General features: G+C 44.3%; 1 protein-coding gene across 23 annotated transcripts in view; it reads right to left on the bottom strand.

The window, feature by feature from the left end:
- Positions 1 to 25617, bottom strand: part of PKNOX2 (PBX/knotted 1 homeobox 2) — a 369700-nt gene that overhangs the window by 24901 nt on the left and 319182 nt on the right. For all 23 annotated transcript variants that reach the window (XM_077249577.1, XM_077249565.1, XM_077249575.1 and 20 more), the window contains 2 exons: positions 6415 to 6586; positions 2159 to 2347 (listed from right to left, as the gene is read on the bottom strand). In XM_077249577.1, the coding sequence (XP_077105692.1) occupies positions 2159 to 2347; positions 6415 to 6586 (361 nt within the window). The remainder of the gene's footprint in view (positions 1 to 2158; positions 2348 to 6414; positions 6587 to 25617) is intronic.

Raw genomic sequence — 25617 nt, 5'->3', positions numbered from 1 at the left:
CCCCTAGTGGTGGCTGCAGACAGGATCTTATCATGTATGTCTGTATACAGCGAACTTCCCCTAGTGGTGGCTGTAGACAGGATCTTACCATGTATCTCTGTATACTGGGAGCTCCCCCTAGTGGTGGCTGCAGACAGGATCTTATCATGTATCTCTGTATACAGGGAGCTCCCCCTAGTGGTGACTGCAGCCAGCATCTTACCATGTATCTCTGTATACTGGGAGCTCCCCCTAGTGGTGGCTGCAGACAGAATGTTATCACGTATCTCTGTATACAGGGAGCTCCCCCTAGTGGTAGCTGCAGACAGGATCTTATCATGTATCTCTGTATACAGGGAGCTCCCCCTAGTGGTGGCTGCAGACAGGATCTTATCATGTATCTCTGTATACAGGGAGCTCCCCCTAGTGGTGGCTGCAGACAGGATCTTATCATGTATCTCTGTATACAGGGAGCTCCCCCTAGTGGTGGCTGCAGACAGAATGTTGTCACGTATCTCTGTATACAGGGAGCTCCCCCTAGTGGTGGCTGCAGACAGGATCTTATCATGTATCTCTGTATACAGGGAGCTCCCCCTAGTGGTGGCTGCAGACAGGATCTTATCATGTATCTCTGTATACAGGGAGCTCCCCCTAGTGGTGTCTGCAGACAGGATCTTATCATGTATCTCTGTATACAGGGAGCTCCCCCTAGTGGTGACTGCAGTCAGCATCTTATGTATCTCTATACAGGGAGCTCCCCCTAGTGGTGGTTGCAGACAGGATCTCATCATGTATGTCTGTATACAGCGAACTTCCCCTAGTGGTGGCTGTAGACAGGATCTTATCATGTATCTCTGTATACAGGGAGCTCCCCCTAGTGGTGACTGCAGACAGGATCTTATGTATCTCTGTTTACAGGGAGCTCCCCCTAGTGATGGCTGCAGACAAGATCTTATCATGTATGTCTGTATACAGCGATCTTTCCCTAGCGGTGGCTGTAGACAGGATCTTATCATGTATCTCTGTATATAGTGAGCTCCCCCTAGTGGTGACTGCAGACAGGATCTTATGTATCTCTGTATACAGGGAGCTCCCCCTAGTGGTGGCTGCAGACAGGATCTTATCATGTATGTCTGTATACAGCGAACTTCCCCTAGCGGTGGCTGTAGACAGGATCTTATCATGTATCTCTGTATACAGGGAGCTCCCCTAGTGGTGACTGCAGCCAGCATCTTACCATTATCTCTGTATACTGGGAGCTCCCCCTAGTGGTGGCTGCAGACAGAATGTAATCACGTATCACTGTATACAGGGAGCTCCTCCTAATGGTGGCTGCAGATAGGATCTTATCATGTAGCTCTGCATACAGGGAGCTCCCCCTAGTGGTGACTGCAGAGAGAATCTTATCATGTATCTCTGTATACAGGGAGCTCCCCCTAGTGGTGACTGCAGACAGGATCTAATGTATCTCTGTATACAGGGAGCTCCCCCTAGTGGAGACTGTAGATAGGATCTTATCATGCATCTCTGTATACAGGGAGCTCCCCCTAGTGGTGACTTCAGATGGGATCTTATCATGCATCTCTGTATACAGGGAGCTCCCCCTAGTGGTGGCTGCAGACAGGATCTTATCATGTATCTCTGTAAACAAGGAGCTCCCCCTAGTGGTGGCTGCAGACGGAGAAAATTGTATCATATAATTCTTCATCTTTGCAGCTAAACAACAGTATATGAACGGCACAACTCCGAGATGTTAAAGATGCTTTGCATGGGGGTAGACAAAGCAGTCAACAAATAAAGGTGGTCACACACAGTAGATGAACGTCAGCTAAACCCACCATTTTCAGCCGGATTGGCCAAACTTATGTCTATGGGGATGTGCCGACTCTCCTCACTGCCAGCCCCCAAAAAGCAAAGGGTCGGGGCTGTTGAATTACGACTCCATGAGATAAGCGGCGACCAGAGGTGTCTGCCAATGGTTTATTACCCTCCTCTCATCAAGAAGCCCTACAGAGTCGGCTGCGTGCAGCGTACATGTGTATTTCAGGACACAAATCTATCGATCGTCTCCTGACATCTTTATGTCAGACACAAATATTGGTCTTAGTGTTTTACGCTATGTTGGTTGCACAATCATTTGCTGGCAGATAAGAACCACGAACAGAAAGCATTTTCTGACCTGTGCGTGAATGCTGTTGGATGGCTGGTTTGGGGAATAGGGTCCACCCAAGTCGTTCCTGAGCAGATTATCACTGTGCATTTTCGTCTTCAGACAGGTGATGTACCGGTTGCAAAAGTCCTTGCACAATTCACTTACTTTCTCCAATTCCAGCAGATGGATCCTCAGCACCTGGATCGCCTTCACCATCTGAAAAAGTCAAATGACTCCATGACACACATCATCCTTCAGCAATGCAGCATCTTATGTAAAAGGTTCTGGACAAAGAGGCTACTTCAGAGAAACGGCACAATATGGCAGAGATGTGGGGCGGACTGACCCTACAGATTACAGGACTACAACTCCAAGCATGCACACGGTGATGCAGCCCACACTAGACACTGACTGGAGAGCCAAAGGTCGGAAACCATTACACTCCTATATTCAAGGATTTTCCTGCTCTTTCGACCCCCAATAAAAAGCTTTAAATAACCCCCATAACCCTGTTACAGAAGACATGGAGGTCACTTGTCTCCAGAGATGAATGAGCTGCGCACCTCCGTGAATCTGTTTAGTGCTGCACATTTTTAATGACTTGTAAAGAGACGATAAAGATAGTTTCTAGGGGTAAGGACGGACAGGACCCCATAATTTATGTGGCTCAAGCAATAAACATTGCAAATAAAGCAGCAACTTGTAAGACAATGTCACTGGGCTGTATGTAAACCACAGGCTGTAAACTAGTGGCCATGAGCAGGAACGCTGCAGGACGCCCGAAGGCCACACTCACTGGGAGAATTTGGGTGCAAATACGCATCCAAAAACCGCATGGAAAGAAAACTTTTTTGGAACGAGTTTTTGGTGCATTTTCAGGTATGGAGCAGTTTACATACTTCAAATGACTTGGTATTAAAATTTGGAGTGTTTTTTTTGTAAGCAGAAACTAAAGAATTGACAAAAAAATACTGCCCCATGTGTTCTGTAGGTTTATCCATTAGGAAGTTTATTCAGAGTTTTTTCCTTGTGGATTTTTGTGCAAATTAAATACACTTGAAAAACCCCATAGTAACATATCCTTTAGACTTGTCTACATGTCACCTTTTTGCTGCAAAAAAAAAAAATGCCATTTTTGGTAAAATATTTAGCAGGGTTTTTTTTTCACAACAAATAAACATTTAATATAAATCCGTCCTAATTAATGCACACAGATAAGACGCCTGCTGGAGAGAAATTTCCTTCCGTTAATGTTTCGCCGTTGCATGGCATATAGGTGTATATAAATATACATCACGGCAGTATATAGCAGGTGGCGGGATAACACCCCGATGAGATTCATGCACATTTCTATGGACGGTGTTTGAGCGAGGACTCGCACATTATCCATACATTCCGGCTACACAATGACATAAATCTCTCAATTAGCTCAGATCATTTGTTCGGCTCTCATTTATGTCGCTGCCTGGCCAAGCAGTATATCTGTCCCCGTGAAGAGTTACAGGCCACCGCAAGATGTGCACAGGATTGTAAAAAACACAGATGCTGAATTAATTGACTGCGTGGCACTCTGCGGCTGATTGAGTTGATAATGGCAAGATCTGACCTTTTTCTATTTTCTAATTATGTGCATCTCGGCTGTGAGGAATACATGATTTCTCTTCTAATGATGGCTAATGTCGCTGGCCTTTTCATCATCTCTACGCCAGAATAATTTCTGGGGATTTACATTGCAGGAGGAGAGGCAGAACATAAGGCGGCAATAAGGATTCAGCATACTGGGGGGCGAGAGACATTTCCGGTCAGTTAAAAACCAAGTCGTAATACTGGGCATAAATGGTCGGAGGAAGGAAAGGTCAATGTATGAGCTGCATACAGGTTTCTGCCGGCATCTAAAGTTCAGCCTTAGTCAAAAACTACAAACGTTGAAAACTTTTGTGGAACTCATTGAGAACTTCTCGCACTCCTGCTGCGCTCATCTGGGGGTTTTTACCAGATTTACAACATTGGGGCAGATTTGCATTTCTGGCACATCCCAGCACATATAAAGAAGCAAATATACCAAAAAGAATATTCCACCGCCTGTAAAGGGTTATTCGCTCATTCATAGATGGATATTGTCAGATAGGGCTTGGAAAAAGAAGCAGTTTTGTAGTTTATCGCTCAGTAATAATGTGCAGCCGTTCAAGAGGCATTAAACACATTTGTTTAGAGTTTGTTGCTTAGGAGACCGACCACCGCGGCTGTCTAGCTTGTAAGCCCTGTGCACAGGCTTTGCCGGGATTAGGAGGCAATTTTGTGCTCCACGGATCCTCGTAGATTCAAAACATTGTTTTCAAGCTCAATAGAAAAGGGCTTGTAAGCACTGCACGTGTTCTGCCATCTAGCAGGGTTGGTCGGTCTATAAGGCAACAAGCTGTAAAACAAAGAAGTGGTAATATCACAAGAACAGCTGTAAATTTTAATAAACAGTATATTCCAAAAGTGATGAAGATGGGAATAATGTAGGTCCTGATTAGTGTATCTGCATATTCAGGCTTTTCTATATGGACAGCTGGGGTCAATATATATAACCCCTAAATAATCTGATCACATCACTATTTACTATAAAGATGATGTATGTTACATGCTCTATGGAGATGGACGGCCCAGCGAGATCAGCCGCACACGACGTATGTGATAAGACGGTCGGCCACCAATCCTACGTGTAAGGACGGCTGCCCAAATGGGGACACTTACTGAGAAGGTGGACTTTTAACCTGTCGGAGGGGTCTGGATTGAGGGTGAACAGGGGTGGTATGGACCAAGGGGGAACAGAGGGCATCCGGACCGAGGGGGAACAGAGGGCATCTGAACCGAGGGGGAACCAGGTGGGGGAATAGAGGGGGTCAGAACATAGGGGGGATAGAGGGGGTCAGGACAGAAGGGGAATAGAGGGGGTCAGGACAGAAGGGGAATGGAGGGGGTCAGGACAGATGGGGAATAGAGGTGGTCAGGACAGAAGGGGAATAGAGGGGGTCAGGACAGAAGGGGAATAGAGGGGGGTCAGGGCAGATGGGGAATAGAGGGTGTCAGGACAGAGGGGGAATAGAGGGGGTCAGGACAGAGGGGGAATAGAGGGGGTCAGGACAGAGGGGGAATAGAGGGGGTCAGGACAGAGGGGGGAATAGAGGGGGTCAGGACAGAAGGGGAATAGAGGGGGTCAGGACCGAGGGGGAATAGAGGGGGTCAGGACAGAAGGGGAATAGAGGGGGTCAGGACAGAGGGGGAATAGAGGGGGTCAGGACAGAGGGGGAATAGAGGGGGGTCAGGACAGAGGGGGGAATAGAGGGGGGTCAGGACAGAGGGGGGAATAGAGGGGGTCAGGACAGCCCATGTCTTATCTGTAATAAGTGACACATAGGATATTGGAAGCATCTGGGGTGTCACATCCTCTCTGAGTTTTCATCCCTTTTCTCATTATTATCCCTGTGACAATAAATAGATTTCATGCCCTTTAAAATCCAATCCTCCTCACAATGAAGACGGCGCGGCTTATGAAGGGGAAGTCAGGACCATTAACATTTAGCCACACAACAAATAAAAACTAGTGACCGCAGAATGGTCGTGACTGAATGACAAAGAGCTCAATTAAGACGTGTTCATGTGGAATTATTATTTCTGTTCATTAATTATGTGATGCGCAAAGTCCGGAGAATCGCAATAATTGCTTAAATGATCATTTCCCTCCACGTTTTCTTGTAATTGTTACAAGGAGGAATTAAAAGTATCTGGAAACAAAAAAGCCACCGACTATTATACAAAGCAAAAACAAACAGCGCCACCACTGACCACAGGCTGCATGTGGTATTGCATCACAGCTCCCTTAAAGGGGTTCTCCAGCATCGCTCAACACTACATAGGGAACAGAGCAGCGACATTCATGATGTGCTGGAAGACGCCTTTCAGGACGCACGCAGGATCGTGGCAGATATCTGCCGAATCATCATTGGTGCCGCTCAGCTCCTGATGTGGCAGTGAATGACCCTGGAGAACCCGTGAAATGTGAATGTAACTGAACTGCAATACCACACATGACCTGCAGACAGGTGTGGCGCTGATTTGGTGATACAGTAGTCATGTTTTCGTATTTTAAGAGCATCCTTTGTGCCTCAGGACTTATAATGTGGCACCCATAGAACAGTATAGCCTGGATTCCATGCATGTAGGGAGAATACCATGAGGATAGCAGCTCGCGCGCTGCCTGTGAGGACACCGTCTGCCTCCATAGCTGCCATCTTTACCAGGTTGTCCAGCTCGGGATCTTCGCTGAAGAATGGCTTATGCTCTTGTTCTTGCTGGTGCACAAAGTTCTCAATATCCACATCAAAACTGGCAGATGTGATGCACTCGGACCCCTGCGTGGCCTGCTCGCACTTCTCAAAGAGCAACGTCAACAGCGGGAACAACGGGTGTCTGAAAAGAAACACAAATGTCTACATTAGTGACCATCTTAGGGAAAGAATGGCAGAAAAGGAACATTGGGGTGAGGGGGGGGGGGGGCTGAGCCCCAAAAAATGATGTGGGGTACCCTAATTTTTGATTATCGGCAAGGTAGAGAAGCTGTAGGCTGACATTAATAGGCTGGAAATGTCCATGGTTATGAGGCCATTTCCAGTCTAAAAACAGACCTCAGCCGCCCCAGAATTGGCGCATCCATTAGATGCAACAACTAAACTCATAAATAAATATAAGACAAGGAAGAGATCCCTCCAAGTAAAATTAAAACAATCATTTTATTAAACAATATTAAAAAACAAAAGTTAAAAAAGCAGGAATGCCGTTAATAGGGGACGCCGAGCACTATATATAAAGATCTGGGGACCAAATTAATAATAATAGCAGCACAAGGAAAAGCCTTACATTGGAATAAATCCAGCAAAAAATTGTAGTGAATTTACCACCATAATATTAGTCCATATATATGTAAGTAGAACTGCTAACAATAAAGTCCCTTACAGAAACTAAGTAACCGCACAGGTTCAAAAGCATAAATAGAAGGACCAAAAAATCAAGGTCAGTATCCAAATATATCCAAGTGTAGTGCTCCTTACTATAATAAGACTAGGGCTGGCCGTGTAGGCTATATAGTGAGCTGACCCAAGACCATGTCAGTCTAAATAATATTATCCATACATATACAAAGGAAATGCCATAATTGCCAATGTTTACCTGTGAAGGTGCTCCAGGCGTCCCCTCACCCGGACGCGCGTTTCGCCGCCAGCTTCTTCAGAAGGCGTCGGGGTGAGAGGACGAAGTGGAGCACCTCCACAGGTAAACATTGGCAATTATGGCATTTCCTTTGTATATGTATGGATAATATTATTTAGACTGACATGGTCTTGATTTCTTTGGTTACTTAGTTTCTGCAAGGGACTTTTTTGTTAGCAGTTCTACTTACATATATATGGACTAATATTATGGTGGTAAATTCACTACAATTTTTTACTGGATTTATTCCAATGTGAGGCTTTTCCTTGTGCTGCTATTATTATTAATTTGGTCCCCAGATCTTTATATATATATATATACACTCACTGGCCACTTTATTAGGTACACCTGTCCAACTTCTTGTTAACACTTAATTTCTAATCAGCCAATCACATGGTGGCAACTCAGTGCATTTAGGCATGTAGACATGGTCAAGACAATCTCCTGCAGTTCAAACCGAGCATCAGTATGGGGAAGAAAGGTGATTTGAGTGCCTTTGAACGTGGCATGGTTGTTGGTGCCAGAAGGGCTGGTCTGAGTATTTCAGAAACTGCTGATCTACTGGGATTTTCACGCACAACCATCTCTAGGGTTTACAGAGAATGGTCCGAAAAAGAAAAAAAATCCAGTGAGCGGCAGTTCTGTGGGCGGAAATGCCTTGTTGATGCCAGAGGTCAGAGGAGAATGGGCAGACTGGTTCGAGCTGATAGAAAGGCAACAGTGACTCAAATCGCCACCCGTTACAACCAAGGTAGGCCTAAGAGCATCTCTGAACGCACAGTGCGTCGAACTTTGAGGCAGATGGGCTACAGCAGCAGAAGACCACACCGGGTACCACTCCTTTCAGCTAAGAACAGGAAACTGAGGCTACAATTTGTACAAGCTCATCGAAATTGGACAGTAGAAGATTGGAAAAACGTTGCTTGGTCTGATGAGTCTCGATTTCTGCTGCGACATTCGGATAGTAGGGTCAGAATTTGGCGTAAACAACATGAAAGCATGGATCCATCCTGCCTTGTATGGAGCATCTTTGGGATGTGCAGCCGACAAATCTGCGGCAACTGTGTGATGCCATCATGTCAATATGGACCAAAATCTCTGAGGAATGCTTCCAGCACCTTGTTGAATCTATGCCATGAAGAATTGAGGCAGTTCTGAAGGCAAAAGGGGGTCCAACCCGTTACTAGCATGGTGTACCTAATAAAGTGGCCGGTGAGTGTATATAGTGCTCGGCGTCCCCTATTAATGGCATTCCTGCTTTTTTAACTTTTTGTTTTTAATATTGTTTAATAAAATTATTATTTTAATTTTACTTGGAGGGATCTCTTCCTTGTCTTATATTTATTTATATGAGATTAGTTGTTGCATTATGCATTAAGTGCCCCTTTAATGTTTGGACACGTGTTGATTTAAACCTCCATTGGATGAGCCAATTTTGGCACTTTGCCAGAGCACTAGGGCAATCGGGGTAATTGGTTTGTGGGGTTGATTTCAGCAGCTGACACGGAGATCAAGCCCTGGGGTTAGTAATAAATAGGCACCTGTAAAACACCCCAATTTCTAACCCCGTAGTCAAAAGAATTAAACACACACAGAAAAGTCCTTTATTTCTAAAAATCGCTCCTCGACAATTTCTCTTTTACCCACGTGTTAAAAAAAATAAACACCAGTCCGCCTTAATACAAAAAATGGAGGTCCCACGACGATCCCAGTCTTCTTCATACAGTGTATGGAGCCCCTTTTAGAGGCTGGAGCAGCAGCCAATGCCGTGTCTCACGCTGCGAAAACCCGGCTCCTGTGAGGAGCGGTGGCATCAGTCAGGTTACCGCAGTTCACAGCTGCTGGGTTACAGATCTGGGTCACAGATGGCAGCGCAAGAGCCGAAATGATGAGCGGCAGCGTTATTTAGTTGGAAAACTAGCTTTAAATTACATAGAATATGTAAAAAAAAATCATGTTAAAAACGCATTGCATACGAATGTCATACGGATGGTAGGTGAGAAAAATTGCATTGTAATGACATGACGCTCATCCCATTTTTCTGGATCAACATCGGATTGATTGTTTATACGCTATTGTGACTCCAGCCTAAAAAGGACCCTTTACGACATTTCCGTACTTCCAGAAAAACTTGAGCATTATTTTTACTAAAATAAACAATACACGCCAGATTAGTTTTGCGAGACAAAAAGAGCAAACGGAAATGATACGGATTGGAATAACTCTCATTAAGATGACAGGAGCCGCAGCTTTCTTATTCTTTGCGCCCTTATTGCAGCAGTCGTGTGAAATATACCAAGGAGTAATATAAACGAGGCGATGAATGGGTTAAGACGTTTGCGGGGTCTAATTTGCAGGCTCTAATGCTGCATCATATTATAGAGTAATCTGCGCTGATCCCAGTTTAATGCAAGGCTCTGAGTCCTGAGCAGAGAATATAACGCGCTGCCTTGCCTGCCGTAATTTCACCGGCCCTGCAGGGGCTTAGCCCAGGGATATGAAAGACAAATTCCAGACTGTGTTATGAATTATTGCGCCTTATAAACCTTCCAACTCTCAGCAGATGCCTGCTGCCATTTAAACAGGCACTAGATCAATTAGAAATGAAAAGGCACAAATCGACCCAGTGCAAGGGCACTAAATTACCAGGAACTAATAATCCGAGCAGCGGTGCCCGGTGGTGGGAGTTCAGCCGCGTGCCCTCAACCTCTGCACTAATTTTGACGGAGAAATAAAGCTGCAAGTTTGGACTGGAGAAAGGAGTTATCCTTCAACTTTGGCAAAGTTCATGCCAACTAATATAGGGCCGATAAAATGATATAAATACACCCAGGTAGGAACCGTGGATGGACCACCCACGCAGTGGTGCTAAACAGGCCACTAGCCGTGGCTCATAACATGGGAACCGACTGTTTAGGCATCTACAAGAACAGCATATAGTGATATACACTGACGAGCAGGGACGGTTTTAGGCAAAGTGGGGCCCTGGGCAAAAGTTTAAAATGGGGCCCCAAATGGTACCATACTGCACTTCACACAGAAACATTTTGGTTGTATTTACATGTGCTGAATTCAGGCCGATAAACGAGTGTGATCGACAATATTGAAGTCTATGATGTCGATACAGTTGAATGCGGCGCGCAGGGGAATGAGGCAGTGCTGGCGCCGGGGCGGGCCCCATAGCGGTAGCATGGTGTGCTGCAATTAGCGGCATGCCTTGGATGGTGGAGCGGAGGCCCTAGGCAGCTGCCTTGTCTGCCTGCCCCTAACGCTGGCCCTGCTGATGAGCTGGAGGTTAACACCGTTTTGATCTTCTGACTTTCAGACTCCATATCTCACCATCCACAACAGCTTCGAATGCGAGACTACCATAATTTTACAGACAAACATCTTGGCTATCTCCTACATAAATTTAACTTGCAACTATTTAGCACATGATTAGTTATGCAGATTCTTGTCTTGTCACTGCATTCTTACTGTTTTACTCCTAAAAATCAAAATTTGAACCCCTTTAAGACTTATGACGTATTGGTACGGCATAGGTCGCCTCCCCCTCTATGGTGCGGGTTCCGGTGCTAAGCCCGCACCTTTTCTGCCACATGACAGCTAATCTGATGAGCAAATCGGATGCGCGTCTCTAGCTCCACCCATTGGCACCCGTCACATGAAGGCGGTGCGCCGATGGGTTGGCATGACAACCTGGGGGGCATGAGACCCCTGTGGTTGTCATTGCCGAACTGCTGTGAGCACTAGCCACGGATGAGCATTTTTGCTACATATAGCAGGGCTTATGTAGCACAAGCGATCAGATGATCACAGCCTTAAGTCTCCTAAGGAGGCTATTAAAGCATGTAAAAGAAAAAAAAAAAAAATCTAAAAAAGTTAAAATTACCCCTTTTTGACCCATTCAAAATAAAACAAATATACACATATTTGGTATCGCCAAATTCAGAAATGCCCGATCTATAAAAATGTAAAAATAATTAATCCGATCGGTAAACGGTATTACGAGAAAAAAATAAAAATGCAAGAATTACATTTTTTTGGCTGCCACAACATTGCAATAAAATGCAATAACAGGCGATCAATAGAAAATCAATAATAAATATCACTAAAAATGTCAGCTCGGCGCGCAAAAAACAAGCTCTCACCCAGCCCATGATCACAGAAAAATGGAGACGCAACTATTCTCCAAAATGGGGCCATTTATTTATTTATTTTTTTTTAAACGAACTTTGGATTTTTTTTTTCACTGCTTAAATAAAAAATAACCTATATATAACCTATATGTTTGGTATCTAGGAACTCGTAATCACCTGGAGAATCATAATGGAAGGTCAGATTTAGCATTTGGTGAACATGGTAACAAAAAAGAACAATTGTGGAATTCCACTTATTTTTTTGTAATTTCACTTTTTTCCCCCGTTTACCAGTAAACTATATGGTAAAATCAATGGGGTCTTTCAAAGTACAACTCGTCCCACAAAAAAACAAGTTATCGCTCTGGTAAAAAGGGGAGCAAACAACGTAAATGCATAAACCCAAGGTGGTAAAGGAGCTAATTTTTATTATTTTGTTCGTATTTTGTAAATCCACTTTTGGCTTTCACCACGGCCTGAATCCTTCTGGGCTGCTCTCAGATTCCAGCATTTGTAAACTTGCGAGCAGGGACCTCACTCCTAATGTCACTGTTTAAACCGTCTTACCTTGTATTGGATTTATTGTCTGTATATGTAACCACCTAATTTAATAGTGCTGTGGCGCTATATAAAATAAAATGATTATTATCTCTTGACCGAATTCTGATCACAGGTCTCTACTACACATTCCCCATGTTGGTACATACTGGTCGCCACACTGGGGTCTGTGTACAGCTTTTTCTTCTCCTCTCCCCAAAAGTGCTTGATTGTGATGAGGTCTGGGGACTGTGGGGACAATCCGGCACATCTACATGGTCATTGAACCATTTCTTCGACAATCTCGACGTCTGTTTCGGGTCGTTGTCCTGCTTTTTGTTCTTTTCACATCCATAGTACTTGAGTGTACGAAGTAACTCATCTTGTAGGATCCTCACACATAGCTCAGAATTGAGACCACCATCGATCCTGGTCAAGTATCCAACGTCTTTGGCTGTGAAACGATCCCCATATCATCAGGCTTCCTACAACGAACTTGACAGATCCTTCAATTTCTTGATACGTTAGCCATTTTTCCCTTAGACAGATCTGCACCCATCAGAGCCTACACTATGGACTTTCGTCTCATTGCTCCAAATCACCCATTTCCAATCTTCTACTTTCCGTACTTATTTTGCAATCTCAAGCAAACACTTTTTATGACGATATTGAAGTTGAGGCTTCTTCACCTTTCCAGACTTGTGTAATGTGCGTTACATGGTGCTGATATGGACGTCTGTGATCTCACTATTATGAAGCACACGAATCACCTCCACTGCCATGTTTGTCGTGCCAGAACCGATAGTCCTTATGATGTGCCAACTTGATGACTCCGACATTTTGCCTGGATGGCCACCTCTTGGCTGTTGAATGGATGGACAGACTTCATTTCATATTCTTACAGCTGTCATGGCGCTCACATAAGTTTGGCTATTTTCTTGGCCGAGAGACCACTATTGAGGAGCTGGATCATGAAGTTTCTCTTTTCTTGAGAAATCTGCTTCAATTCAAACCAGTGAACTTTCACTTGGGAATCAACCTAATAACACACTGAGCTACTAGGGAAAAGGTTATTCCACCAATAGGAGCAAAACAGTAACAATGCAGTGACATAATAAGAATCTGTATAACTAATCCATACCTCCCAACTTTTGAAGATGGGAAAGAGGGACAAAGTTTGCGGCGCGCAACGCGGCAAATTTTAGGCCACGCCTCTGACCACACCCATTCATAATTAGCCACACCCATATCCACGTCCCAACCACACCCATTCAGCACTGCTGATCACACTGTTTCATATACAATAATTATAAACAAAAAAACTATGGCCACACAGTGCTCCATACTGTATAATGGCCCCACATGATGCTCCATACTGTATAATGGCCCCACATGATGCTCCATACTGTATAATGGCCCCACATGATGCTCCATACCGTATAATGACCGCACATGATGCTCCATACCGTATAATGACCGCACATGATGCTCCATACTGTATATTGGCCGCACATGATACTTCGTACCATATAATGGCCACACATAGCTACTCTTACACAAAGGGCTGCGCTCCGTACACTTTGCACACAGCTCCGCTCCGTACACCTCGTACACACACGGCTCCGCTCCGCACACCTCGTACACACACGGCTCCGCTCCGCACACCTCGTACACACACGGCTCCGCTCCGCACACCTCGTACACACACGGCTCCGCTCCGCACACCTCGTACACACACGGCTCCGCTCCGCACACCTCGTACACACACGGCTCCGCTCCGCACACCTCGTACACACACGGCTCTGCTCCGCACACCTCGTACACACACGGCTCCGCTCCGCACACCTCATACACACACGGCTCTGCTACATCCACACTGTACACCTCCTGACCCCATACAAGGCATTACTTACCTCCTGCAAGACCATGTGGCAAGGTGGCAGAAAGTCCTGCAATCCACGGAGGTCCCGATCTGCCGATCATGTGACCCCTGACTCCTCCCCTCCTGTGACCTCATCACAGGTCCTGTGCTCAGAAAGCAGGCAGCCATACAAAAGGGTAAGGGCCCGGGGCATGGCTTAACTATACAAGGGGGCGTGTCGGTCCTGCTGTCTGCGCCACGGGATTAGAGCGTCCCATGCGGGAGTGCGGGGCAGAGGCTGAAAACCGGGACAATCCCGCACAATGAGGGACGGTTGGGAGCTATGCTAATCATATGCTAAATAGTTGTAAGACAACTATCAGTACATTGATGCAGCATCAGAACCACCGTCAGTACATCAATGCAGCATCATAGTTACAGTACATAGTTATTAAGGTTGAAGGAAGACATTAAGTCCATCTGGTTCAACCCATAGCCTAACCTAACATGCCCTAACATGTTGATCCAGAGGAAGGCAAAAAAAAAAACCATGTGGCAAAGAGTAAGCTCCACCTTGGGGAAAAAAATTCCTTCCCGACTCCACATACGGCAATCAGACTAGTTCCCTGGATCAACGCCCTATCAAGGAATCTAGTGTATATACCCTGTAACATTATACTTTTCCAGAAAGGCATCCAGTCCCCTCTTAAATTTAAGTAATTAATCACTCATTACAACATCATACGGCAGAGAGTTCCATAGTCTCACTGCTCTTACAGTAAAGAATCCGTGTCTGTTATTATGCTTAAACCTTCTTTCCTCCAGACGTTGAGGATGCCCCCTTGTCCCTGTCACCGGTCTATGATTAAAAAGATCATCAGAAAGGTCTTTGTACTGTCCCCTCATATATTTATACATTAACATAAGATCACCCCTTAGCCTTCGTTTTTCCAAACTAAATAACCCCAAGTGTAATAACCTATCTTGGTATTGCAGACCCCCCAAGTCCTCTAATAACCTTGGTCGCTCTTCTCTGCACCCGCTTCAGTTCAGCTATGTCTTTCTTATACACCGGAGACCAGAACTGTGCACAGTATTCTAAGTGTGGTCGCACTAGTGACTTGTATAGAGGTAAAATTATGTTCTCCTCATGAGCATCTATGCCTCTTTTAATGCATCCCATTATTTTATTTGCCTTTGTAGCAGCTGCCTGACACTGGCCACTGAATATGAGTTTGTCATCCACCCATACACCCAGGTCTTTTTCATTGACGGTTTTGCCCAGAGTTTTAGAATTAAGCACATAGTTATACATCTTATTACTTCTACCCACGTGCATGACCTTGCATTTATTAAAGCTCATTTGCCATTTATCAGCCCAAGCTTCTAGTTTACATAAATCATCCTGTAATATAAATTTGTCCTCCCCTGTATTGATTACCCTGCAGAGTTTAGTGTCATCTGCAAATATTGAAATACTACTCTGCATGCCCCCTACAAGGTCATTAATAAATATGTTAAAAAGAAGAGGGCCCAATACTGACCCCTGTGGTACCCCACTGCTAACCGCGACCCAGTCCGAGTGTGCTCCATTAATAACCACCCTTTGTTTCCTATCCTTGAGCCAGCTCTCAATCCACTTACACATATTTTCCCCTATGCCCATTATTCTCATTTTATGTAACAACCTTTTGTGTGGCACCGTATCAAAAGCTTTTGAAAAGTCCATATACACTACATCCACTGGGCTCCCTTGGTCCAGTCCGGAACTTACCTCTTCATAGAAGCTGATCAAATTAGTCTGACATGAACGGTCCCTAGTAAACCCGTGCTGATACTGGGTCATGAGGTTATTCCTCTTCAGATACTCCAGTATAGCATCCCTTAGGGTATGTTTCCACGTTCAGGAAACGCTGCGTTTTTGACGCAGCAGCATAAAAAACACAGCGTCCAGATGTTAAATCATAGAGGAGGGGATTTCATGAAATCCCATCTCCACTATGCAGTAAAAGACGCATGCGGCACACCCGAGAAAACGCACATGCGGCGCGTCTTTTAAGAACGCAGCATGTCCTTACATTGCAGAAAAAATGCAGGTGACCTGCCAGTGACCTCAGGTGCAGATTTGGTCAGGATTTTACCTGCATAAAATCCTGACCAAATCCTGAAGCAATCCTGAAAGTGGACACATACCCTTAGAATGCCCTCCAGGATTTTACCCACAGTAGAGGTTAAGCTTACTGGCCTATAATTACCGAGTTCAGTTTTTGTCCCCTTTTTGAATATTGGCACCACATTTGCTATACGCCAGTCCTGTGGTACAGACCCTGTTATTATGGAGTCTTTAAAGATTAAAAATAATGGTCTATCAATGACTGTACTTAATTCCTGCAGTACTCGAGGGTGTATCCCATCCAGGCCCGGAGATTTGTCAATTTTAGTGATTTTTAGACGCCGCCGTACTTCCTGCTGGGTTAAGCAGGTGACATTTAATTGGGAATTTTTATCACTAGTCATTTTGTCTGCCATGGGATTTTCTTTTGTAAATACTGATGAAAAAAAGTCATTTAGCATATTGGCTTTTTCCTCATCCTCCTCCACCATTTCACCCAGACTATTTTTAAGGGGGCCAACACTATCATTCTTTAGCCCCTTAAGCCCGTATGACGTACTATACCGTCGAGGTGGGGTGGGCCTTAATTCCCGGTGACGGGATAGTACGTCATACGCGATCGGCCGCGCTCACGGGGGGAGCGCGGCCGATCGCGGCCGGGTGTCGGCTGCATATCGCAGCTGACATCCGGCACTATGTGCCAGGAGCGGTCACGGACCGCCCCCAGCACATTAACCCCCGGCACACCGCGATCAAACATGATCGCGGTGTACCGGCGGTACAGGGAAGCATCGCGCAGGGAGGGGGCTCCCTGCGGGCTTCCCTGAGACGATCGGTACAAGGTGATGTACTCACCTCGTACCGAACGTCTTCTCCCTGCAGGCCCCGGATCCAAAATGGCCGAGGGGCTGTATCCGGGTCCTGCAGGGAGCACTTCCGGGTCGGAGCAGGCTGCAGATGAAAGCTGCAGCCTGCTCCGATGAAAGTATGATCGCAGATCTGATAGAGTGCTGTGCACACTATCAGATCTGCGATCTGTGATGTCCCCCCCTGGGACAAAGTAAAAAAAAAAATTTCCACGTGTAAAAAAAAAAAAAAAAAATTCCTAAATAAATAATAATAAAAAAAAAAATATAATTCCCATAAATACATTTCTTTATCTAAAAAAAACAAACAAAAACAATAAAAGTACACATATTTAGTATCGCCGCGTCCGTAACGACCCAACCTATAAAACTGGCCCACTAGTTAACCCCTTCAGTAAACACCGTAAGAAAAAAAAAAAAAAACGAGGCAAAAAACAACGCTTTATTACCATACCGCCGAACAAAAAGTGGAATAACACGCGATCAAAAAGACGGATATAAATAACCATGTTACCGCTGAAAACGTCATCTTGTCCCGCAAAAAACGAGCCGCGATACAGCATCATCAGCAAAAAAATAAAAAAGTTATAGTCCTCAGAATAAAGCGATGCCAAAATAATTATTTTTTCTATAAAATAGTTTTTATCGTATAAAAGCGTCAAAACATAAAAAAATGATATAAATGAGGTATCGCTGTAATCGTACTGACCCGTCGAATAAAACTGCTTTATCAATTTTACCAAGCGCAGAACGGTATAAACGCCTCTCCCAAAAGAAATTCATGAATAGCTGGTTTTTGGTTATTCTGCCTCACAAAAATCGGAATAAAAAGTGATAAAAAATGGTCACGTGTCCGAAAATGTTACCAATAAAAACGTCAACTCGTCCCGCAAAAAACAAGACCTCACATGACTCTGTGGACCAAAATGCGGAAAAATTATAGGTCTCAAAATGTGGAGACGCAAAAACTTTTTTGCTATAAAAAGCGTCTTTTAGTCTGGTTTCACACTTGCGTTTTTATCTGCATGCGTTTTTTAAAAAAACCGCATGTGTGAAAAAATGCATGTAAACGCAGTAAAACGCATGCGTTTTTATAGAAAAACACAAGAAAACAAGAAAAAAACAAAAAACCCTACCCCTAACCTGAAATACGTGGCACTGAAATACGTGGCACTGAAATATACGTTTATATACGTATATACGTATATAAGTGCCACGATATTTCAGTGGCCACGTATTTAAGTGCCACGTATTTAAGTGCCACGTATTTAAGTGCCACATATTTAAGTGCCATGTATTTAAGTGCCACGTATTTAAGTGCCACGTATTTAAGTGCCACGTATTTACGTGCCACGTATTTTTCAGTGCCTGAAATACGTGGCACTGAAATACGTGGCACTGAAATATCGTGGCACTGAAATATCGTGGCACTGAAGTATTTACGTGCCACGTATTTTTCAGTGCCTGAAATATGTGGCACTGAAATACGTGGCACTGAAATACGTGGCACTGAAATACGTGGCACTTAAATACGTGGCACTTAAATACGTGGCACTTAAATACGTGGCACTTAAATACGTGGCACTTAAATACGTGGCACTTAAATACGTGGCACTTAAATACGTGGCACTTATATACGTGGCACTTATATACGTGGCACTTATATACGTGGCACTTATGACTGTCAGAAAATGTTCAGTAAACGGTTAGGGGTGAGGTTAGGGGTAGGGTTTCAGGTAGAATTGGGGAGTTTCCACTGTTCAGGCACATCAGGGGCTCTCCAAACGCGACATGGCGTCCAATCTCAATTCCAGCCAATTCTGCGTTGAAAAAGTAAAACAGTGCTCCTTCCCTTCCGAGCTCTCCCGTGCGTCCAAAAAGGGGTTTACCCCAACATATGGGGTATCAGCGTACTAGGGACAAATTGAACAACAACTTCTGGGGTCCAAGTTCTCTTGTTATCCTTGGGAAAATAAAAATTTGGGGGGCTAAAAATCATTTTTGTGGGAAAAAAAATATGTTTTATTTTCACGGCTCTGCGTTGTAAACTGTAGTGAAACACTTGGGGGTTCAAAGTTCTCACAACACATCTAGATAAGTTCCTTGGGAGGTCTAGTTTCCAATATGGGGTCACTTGTGGGGGGTTTGTACTATTTGGGTACATCAGGGGCTCTGCAAATGCAACGTGACGCCTGCAGACCAATCCATTTAAGTCTGCATTCCAAATGGCGCTCCTTCCCTTCCGAGCTCTGTCATGCGCCCAAACAGTGGTTCCCCCCCACATAGGGGGTATCAGCGTACTCAGGACAAATTGGACAACAACTTTTAGGGTCCAATTTATCCTGATACCCTTGTGAAAATACAAAACTGGGGGCTAAATTTCATTTTTTTGTAAAAAAAAAATAAAAATTATTTTCACGGCTCTGCGTTATAAACTGTAGTGAAACACTTGGGGGTTCAAAGTTCTCACAACACATCTAGATAAGTTCCTTGGGGGGTATAGTTTCCAATATGGGGTCACTTGTGGGGGGTTTGTACTGTTTGGGTACATCAGGGGCTCTGCAAATGCAACGTGACGCCTGCAGACCAATCCATTTAAGTCTGCATTCCAAATGGCGCTCCTTCCCTTCCGAGCTCTGTCATGCGCCCAAACAGTGGTCCCTCCCCACAAATGGGGTATCAGCGTACTCCAGACAAATTGGACAACAACTTTTGGGGTCCAATTTATCCTGATACCCTTGTGAAAATACAAAACTGGGGGCTAAAAAATCATTTTTGTGAAAAAAAAAAATAATTTTTATTTTCACGGCTCTGCGTTATAAACTGTAGTGAAACACTTGGGGGTTCAAAGCTCTCAAAACACATCTAGATAAGTTCCTTAGGGGGTCTACTTTCCAAAATGGTGTCACTTGTGGGGGGGGTTTAATGTTTAGGCACATCAGGGGCTCTCCAAACGCAACATGGCATCCCATCTTAATTCCAGTCAATTTTGCATTGAAAAGTAAAATAGCGCTTCTTCCCTTCTGAGCTCTGCTATGCGCCCAAACAATGGTTTACACCCACATATGGGGTATCGTCGTACTCAGGACAAATTGCACAACAACTTTTGTGGTCTAATTTCTTCTCTTACCCTTGGGGAAATAAAAAAATGGGGGTGAAAAGATCATTTTTGTGAAAAAATATGATTTTTTATTTTTACGGCTCTGCATTATAAACTTCTGTGAAGCACTTGTTGGGTCAAAGTGCTCAACACACATCTAGATAAGTTCCTTAAGGGGTCTACTTTCCAAAATGGTGTCACTCGTGGGGGGTTTCAATGTTTAGGCACATTAGGGGCTCTCCAAACGCAACATGGCGTCCCATCTCAATTCCAGTCAATTTTGCATTGAAAAGTCAAATGGCGCTCCTTCCCTTCCGAGCTCTGCCCTGCGCCCAAACAATGGTTTACACCCACATATGGGGTATCAGCGTACTCAGGACAAATTGCACAACAATTTTTGGGGTCCAATTTCTTCTCTTACCCTTGGGAAAATAAAAAATTGGGGGTGAAAAGATCATTTTTGTGAAAAAATATGATTTTTTATTTTTACGGCTCTGCATTATAAACTTCTGTAAAGCACTTGTTGGGTCAAAGTGCTCACCACACATCTAGATAAGTTCCTTAGGGGGTCTACTTTCCAAAATGGTGTCACTTGTTAGGGGTTTCAATGTTTAGGCACATCAAGGGCTCTCTAAATGCAACATGGCGTCCCATATCAATTCCAGTCAATTTTGCATTGAAAAGTCAAATGGCGCTCCTTCCCTTCCGAGCTCTGCCCTGCGCCCAAACAATGGTTTACACCCACATATGGGGTATCAGCGTACTCAGGACAAATTGTACAACAACTTTTGGGGTCTATTTTCTCCTGTTACCCTTGGTAAAATAAAACAAATTGGAGCTGAAATAAATTTTGTGTGAAAAAAAGTTAAATGTTCATTTTTATTTAAACATTCCAAAAATTCCTGTGAAACACCTGAAGGGTTAATAAACTTCTTGAAAGTGGTTTTGAGTACCTTGAGGGGTGCAGTTTTTAGAATGTTGTCACACTTGGGTATTTTCTATCATATAGACCCGTCAAAATGACTTCAAATGAGATGTGGTCCCTAAAAAAAAATTGTGTTGTAAAAATGAGAAATTGCTGGTCAACTTTTAACCCTTATAACTCCGTCACAAAAAAAAATTTTGGTTCCAAAATTGTGCTGATGTAAAGTAGACATGTGGGAAATGTTATTTATTAAGTATTTTGTGTGACATATGTCTGTGATTTAAGGGCATAAAAATTCAAAGTTGGAAAATTGCGAAATTTTCAAAATTTTCGCCAAATATTCGTTTTTTTCACAAATAAACGCAAGTTATATCGAAGAAATTTTACCACTAACATGAAGTACAATATGTCACGAGAAAACAATGTCAGAATCGCCAAGATCCGTTGAAGCGTTCCAGAGTTATAACCTCATAAAGGGACAGTGGTCAGAATTGTAAAAATTGGCCTGGTCATTAACGTGCAAACCACCCTCGGGGCTTAAGGGGTTAGTTTCTTACTATTTATGTAGTTAAAGAATATTTTGGGATTATTTTTGCTCTCTCTGGCAATGAGTCTCTCTGTCTCAATCTTTGCTGCCTTGATTTGCTTTTTACAGAATTGATTTAATTTTTTGTATTTATTTAATGCCTCATCACTACCTACTTCCTTTAATTCTCTAAATGCTTTCTTTTTGTCACTTATAGCGCCCCTTACAGCTCTATTTAGCCATACTGGTTTCCTCCTATTTCTAGTATGTTTTTCCCATACGGTATATACTGTGCACAGGTCCTATCCAGGATGCTAATAAACGTCTCCCATTTTCTTTGTGTATTTTTATGTCTCAGGATATCGTCCCAGTTAATTGCACCAAGATCCTCTCTCATCCGTTGGAAATTTGCCTTCCTGAAGTTTAGTGTCCTTGTAAACCCTCTATTACACATCTTATTAAAGGATACATGAAAACTTATTATTTTGTGATCACTATTCCCCAAGTGACCCCCAATTCTTATATTTGATATGCGGTCTGGCCTGTTGGTTAATATTAGATCTAGCAGTGCCCCCCTTCTTGTTGGGTCCTGAACCAGTTGTGAAAGGTAATTGTCTCTCATAGTTGTCAAAAACCGATTACCTTTGCTGGAATTGCAGGTTTCTTTTCCCCAATCTATTTCAGGGTAGTTGAAGTCCCCCATAATAATGACTTCTCCTTGAGTCGCAGCTTCATCTATTTGCTTTACGAGGACATTCTCCATTGCTTCCATTATTTTTGGAGATTTATAACAAACCCCTATCAGTAATTTATTATTTTTTCCCCCTTTCCCTTATTTCCACCCACAGGGACTCTACATTTTCATTAAATTCACCTATATTATCACGCAGGATGGGTTTTAAGGACGATTTTACATATAGACACACCCCACCCCCTCGCTTATCTGCACGTCATTTCTGAACAGGCTATAGCCCTGCAAGTTAACAGCCCAGTCATGGCATGGTCATAAACACCTTTAGTACACGAAAGCAGATCCAGAAACATTGTCAGTACATTAATGTTTCACCAGAACCACCATCATTACATGAATACAGTGCCAGAACCACAGTCAGTACAAGAACGCAGCATCAGAACCACAGTCAGTACATGAATGCAGCATCAGAACTAGTGAATACATGAATACAGCGTCAGAACCAGTCAGTACATGGATGCAGCGTCAGAACCAGTCAGTACATGGATCCAGCGCCAGAACCACAGTCAGTACATGAATGCAGAGTCAGAACCACCGTCAGTACATGAATGCAGCGTCAGAACCACCGTCAGTACATGAATGCAGCATCAGAACCACCGTCAGTACATGAATGTTGGTGTCAGAACCACCATCAGTACATGAATACAGCACCAGAAACACTGTCAATATACGCTCTCCCACACTGCTTTTCTATAAAATAACCCCCCACACTACCCTTCTCCAAATTATTCCCTCAGGAGAGCTGAAGTGTGGGACCTCGGTCATGAGCGAGTCGGCGTCTCTGCCAGGGAATGGAGGCAGAGGGCAGAGACGCTGGCGCTGCACCTCGTAGCCCTCCACTGGCTACTCATTTAAAATAACATGACATTTAATCCTCGGCTCCTCCATGCAGTGCTTACCAGTGCCCGATGTCTCTCTCTGTCTGTGCAGCCCTGGAAGCTGTGTGATGAGCGACAAGCTCCGCGGGCCACACAAAATCCTTCGGCGGGCTGTATGTTGTGTAGGCCTGCTTTAGAGCTGTGTGCAACATTTCTATACTTCTAGCTACTTTACTACTTCACAGGGCCTTTATTCAGGGGCGGCACAGCTGCAGACGACTCGCACAGACCACAGAGGCTCCTACCAGTCCTGGATCCTCTACATTTTATTTCTATCCCATATAACAAGCTGCAATACCAGGCTTCATGCCCAACTTTTGCTGCAATACTATATGTATACAGCAGATAGCCGACTTGTACCCTTTTCTGCACATTCAGAGCTGAAGATCAGAGTTTGCCTGGCACATTCTGTAAGGCAATGCGTTGGCATAGTAAGGATTATAATAGTATAGCTGCACAGCGGACTGGCTGTGGTGACCAGACCCAGCACTAAATTAGGATAGTTCACAAGTCCAGTAACAATCCGTTAATTAGCCATCCGTTTTGCTCTTATTTGTAAAGGATCCATTTTTTGCTTTCAGGATCAGCTACAAATTAATGTGGGTGGTCAATTAATGCATTTTTTTTTCCAGCAGAGATCAGTTTTTTTAAAAACAGACTAAAAAATTTGGTTCTGGACATTTGTAGCCTCAGCAATTGCTGCCTCTATTTTCACTTGATATTTTAAAGTGCTTTTAATATATTTGTACTCTTCTTTTAATTATTTGTGTATTATTTGTCCTTTTTGCAGTAATTCAACGAAATCTCATATTGTTCCTTTCTTCGGCACTTTACCTCATCATCATGCATCTTTGATTTGTACACATGGTTGAGTGCGTTTAGTCTAAGGATGAACTTCACTATATTATTATTATTATTATTATTATTTATTGTTATAGCGCCATTTATTCCATGGCGCTTTACAAGTGAGGAGGGGTATACATAATAAAAACAAGTACAATAATCTTGAACAATACAAGTCATAACTGGTACAGTAGGAGAGAGGACCCTGCCCGCGAGGGCTCACAATATTGCAAGGGATTCTAAACCCCACATGTATTGTTTATGAATCTACGTGATCCTATCATTGCCTGTGGTGATACATTGTATTATGTTTATATTTATGTACATATAATTTGATTTATAAACTTATATAAGGATAATATGCTGTACATGTAAAATAAACATGGCCAAATACGTTAATGGGTCATTTTTACATATAACATAGGCATCAGATGGGTGGAGGCACGGCTGCGTGACGCGTATGGTGCTGGTGCGCATGTGCAGCGCCCCAGAGTCCTGGTCGTTGCAGTACTGTGGCTCCGCCACTATGGGGAGCTACGGTGCGTCCGATGGCACTGAAGGAGTTCATCTGATCAGGTATCACAGACACCAATACATTTCACAGCTGGGCCTCCGGGGGGAGCTAAGGGTGCTATTCATTAGGCCACTCCCCACCATAGTGGGTAAACTGGGGGTCAGGCAGGAAGTTAGATCAGAAAGCTGACTGAATTGGACGAAGCAACACCTGGTGGCAGAGGGTGTTGTGGAGGAAGAGACAGTAGGGTCTCTGTCAGGGGTGGGATCCTGACAGCGGCTTGGCATTGAAAAGAACGTAACGGGTCCGCGCCAGCTCCGGGAAGCGGCGGGACCCAAGAAAGGATTAGAAGCGAGATAGATTGTGCTGAGTGAGAAACGAGATCAAGCGATAGGAGAATACCAGTAGGGGTCGTGCTGTAAGACCGGAGCAACATCCTACTGAGGCGCACTACCGGTGGCCGGAACGCCGAGGGAGTATTACAATAACCAGCTTCAAGCAATACTCTAAACAGCGGCAGGACAGTCAGTCTCAGGCGGGCTGTCTCACCTAAATCACCTATGAAGTCTTGGGAGGCAATTGCGGGAGAGGGGCGTCTCTAGGGTCCCGGAAGAACTCCAGGCCTATCCGACAAACGGGTGCCGTTCCAACCGTAACATCAGGGAGGGACGGAGGATTAGAAGAACATCATTTAATCGAGTTGTGAGGGAACACGAGAAACAGACACAACAGTTGTGGGGTACTTTCCGTAAGCACAGCAGGGAAGAACTACAACACATAGCGCTAAGAAGGAAGGCACCGATTTCCACCTGTGAAGTGAACTCTGTAGGTGCCATTGGACCGGCCGGACTTGCGCAGCCTGGTGAACCATATTCTGGACTGAGGACTCAGAGATCTCCAGTAAAAAGGTAAAGAGACTGCAACCTGGTGTCCTCGTTATTTACTGCACCGCACCACCACCACTATCCACACCGATCATTCACTGTGCGCCCCACGGCAGGGTCACGGACCGGGGCCTAGCCGCCGTGACAACCCCAGAAGCAGAGACTCAGAGGCCCGGTACCGGGTACCCCTTGGCCCTGCGGCAGTGGGGGCGCTACAACTTGGCGTCACGAACAGGATCTACTTAAGCCTGAAGAATCAGGTCATGTGTGCCTTGGAACTGTGGTCTACTGTGTTAGGA

The sequence above is a fragment of the Ranitomeya variabilis genome, chromosome 4 (genome assembly GCF_051348905.1).
Source record: "Ranitomeya variabilis isolate aRanVar5 chromosome 4, aRanVar5.hap1, whole genome shotgun sequence".
Taxonomy (NCBI): domain Eukaryota; kingdom Metazoa; phylum Chordata; class Amphibia; order Anura; family Dendrobatidae; genus Ranitomeya; species Ranitomeya variabilis.
The sequence above is the reverse complement of the archived record's forward strand: the minus strand, read 5'-3'. Positions and strand labels throughout refer to the sequence as shown.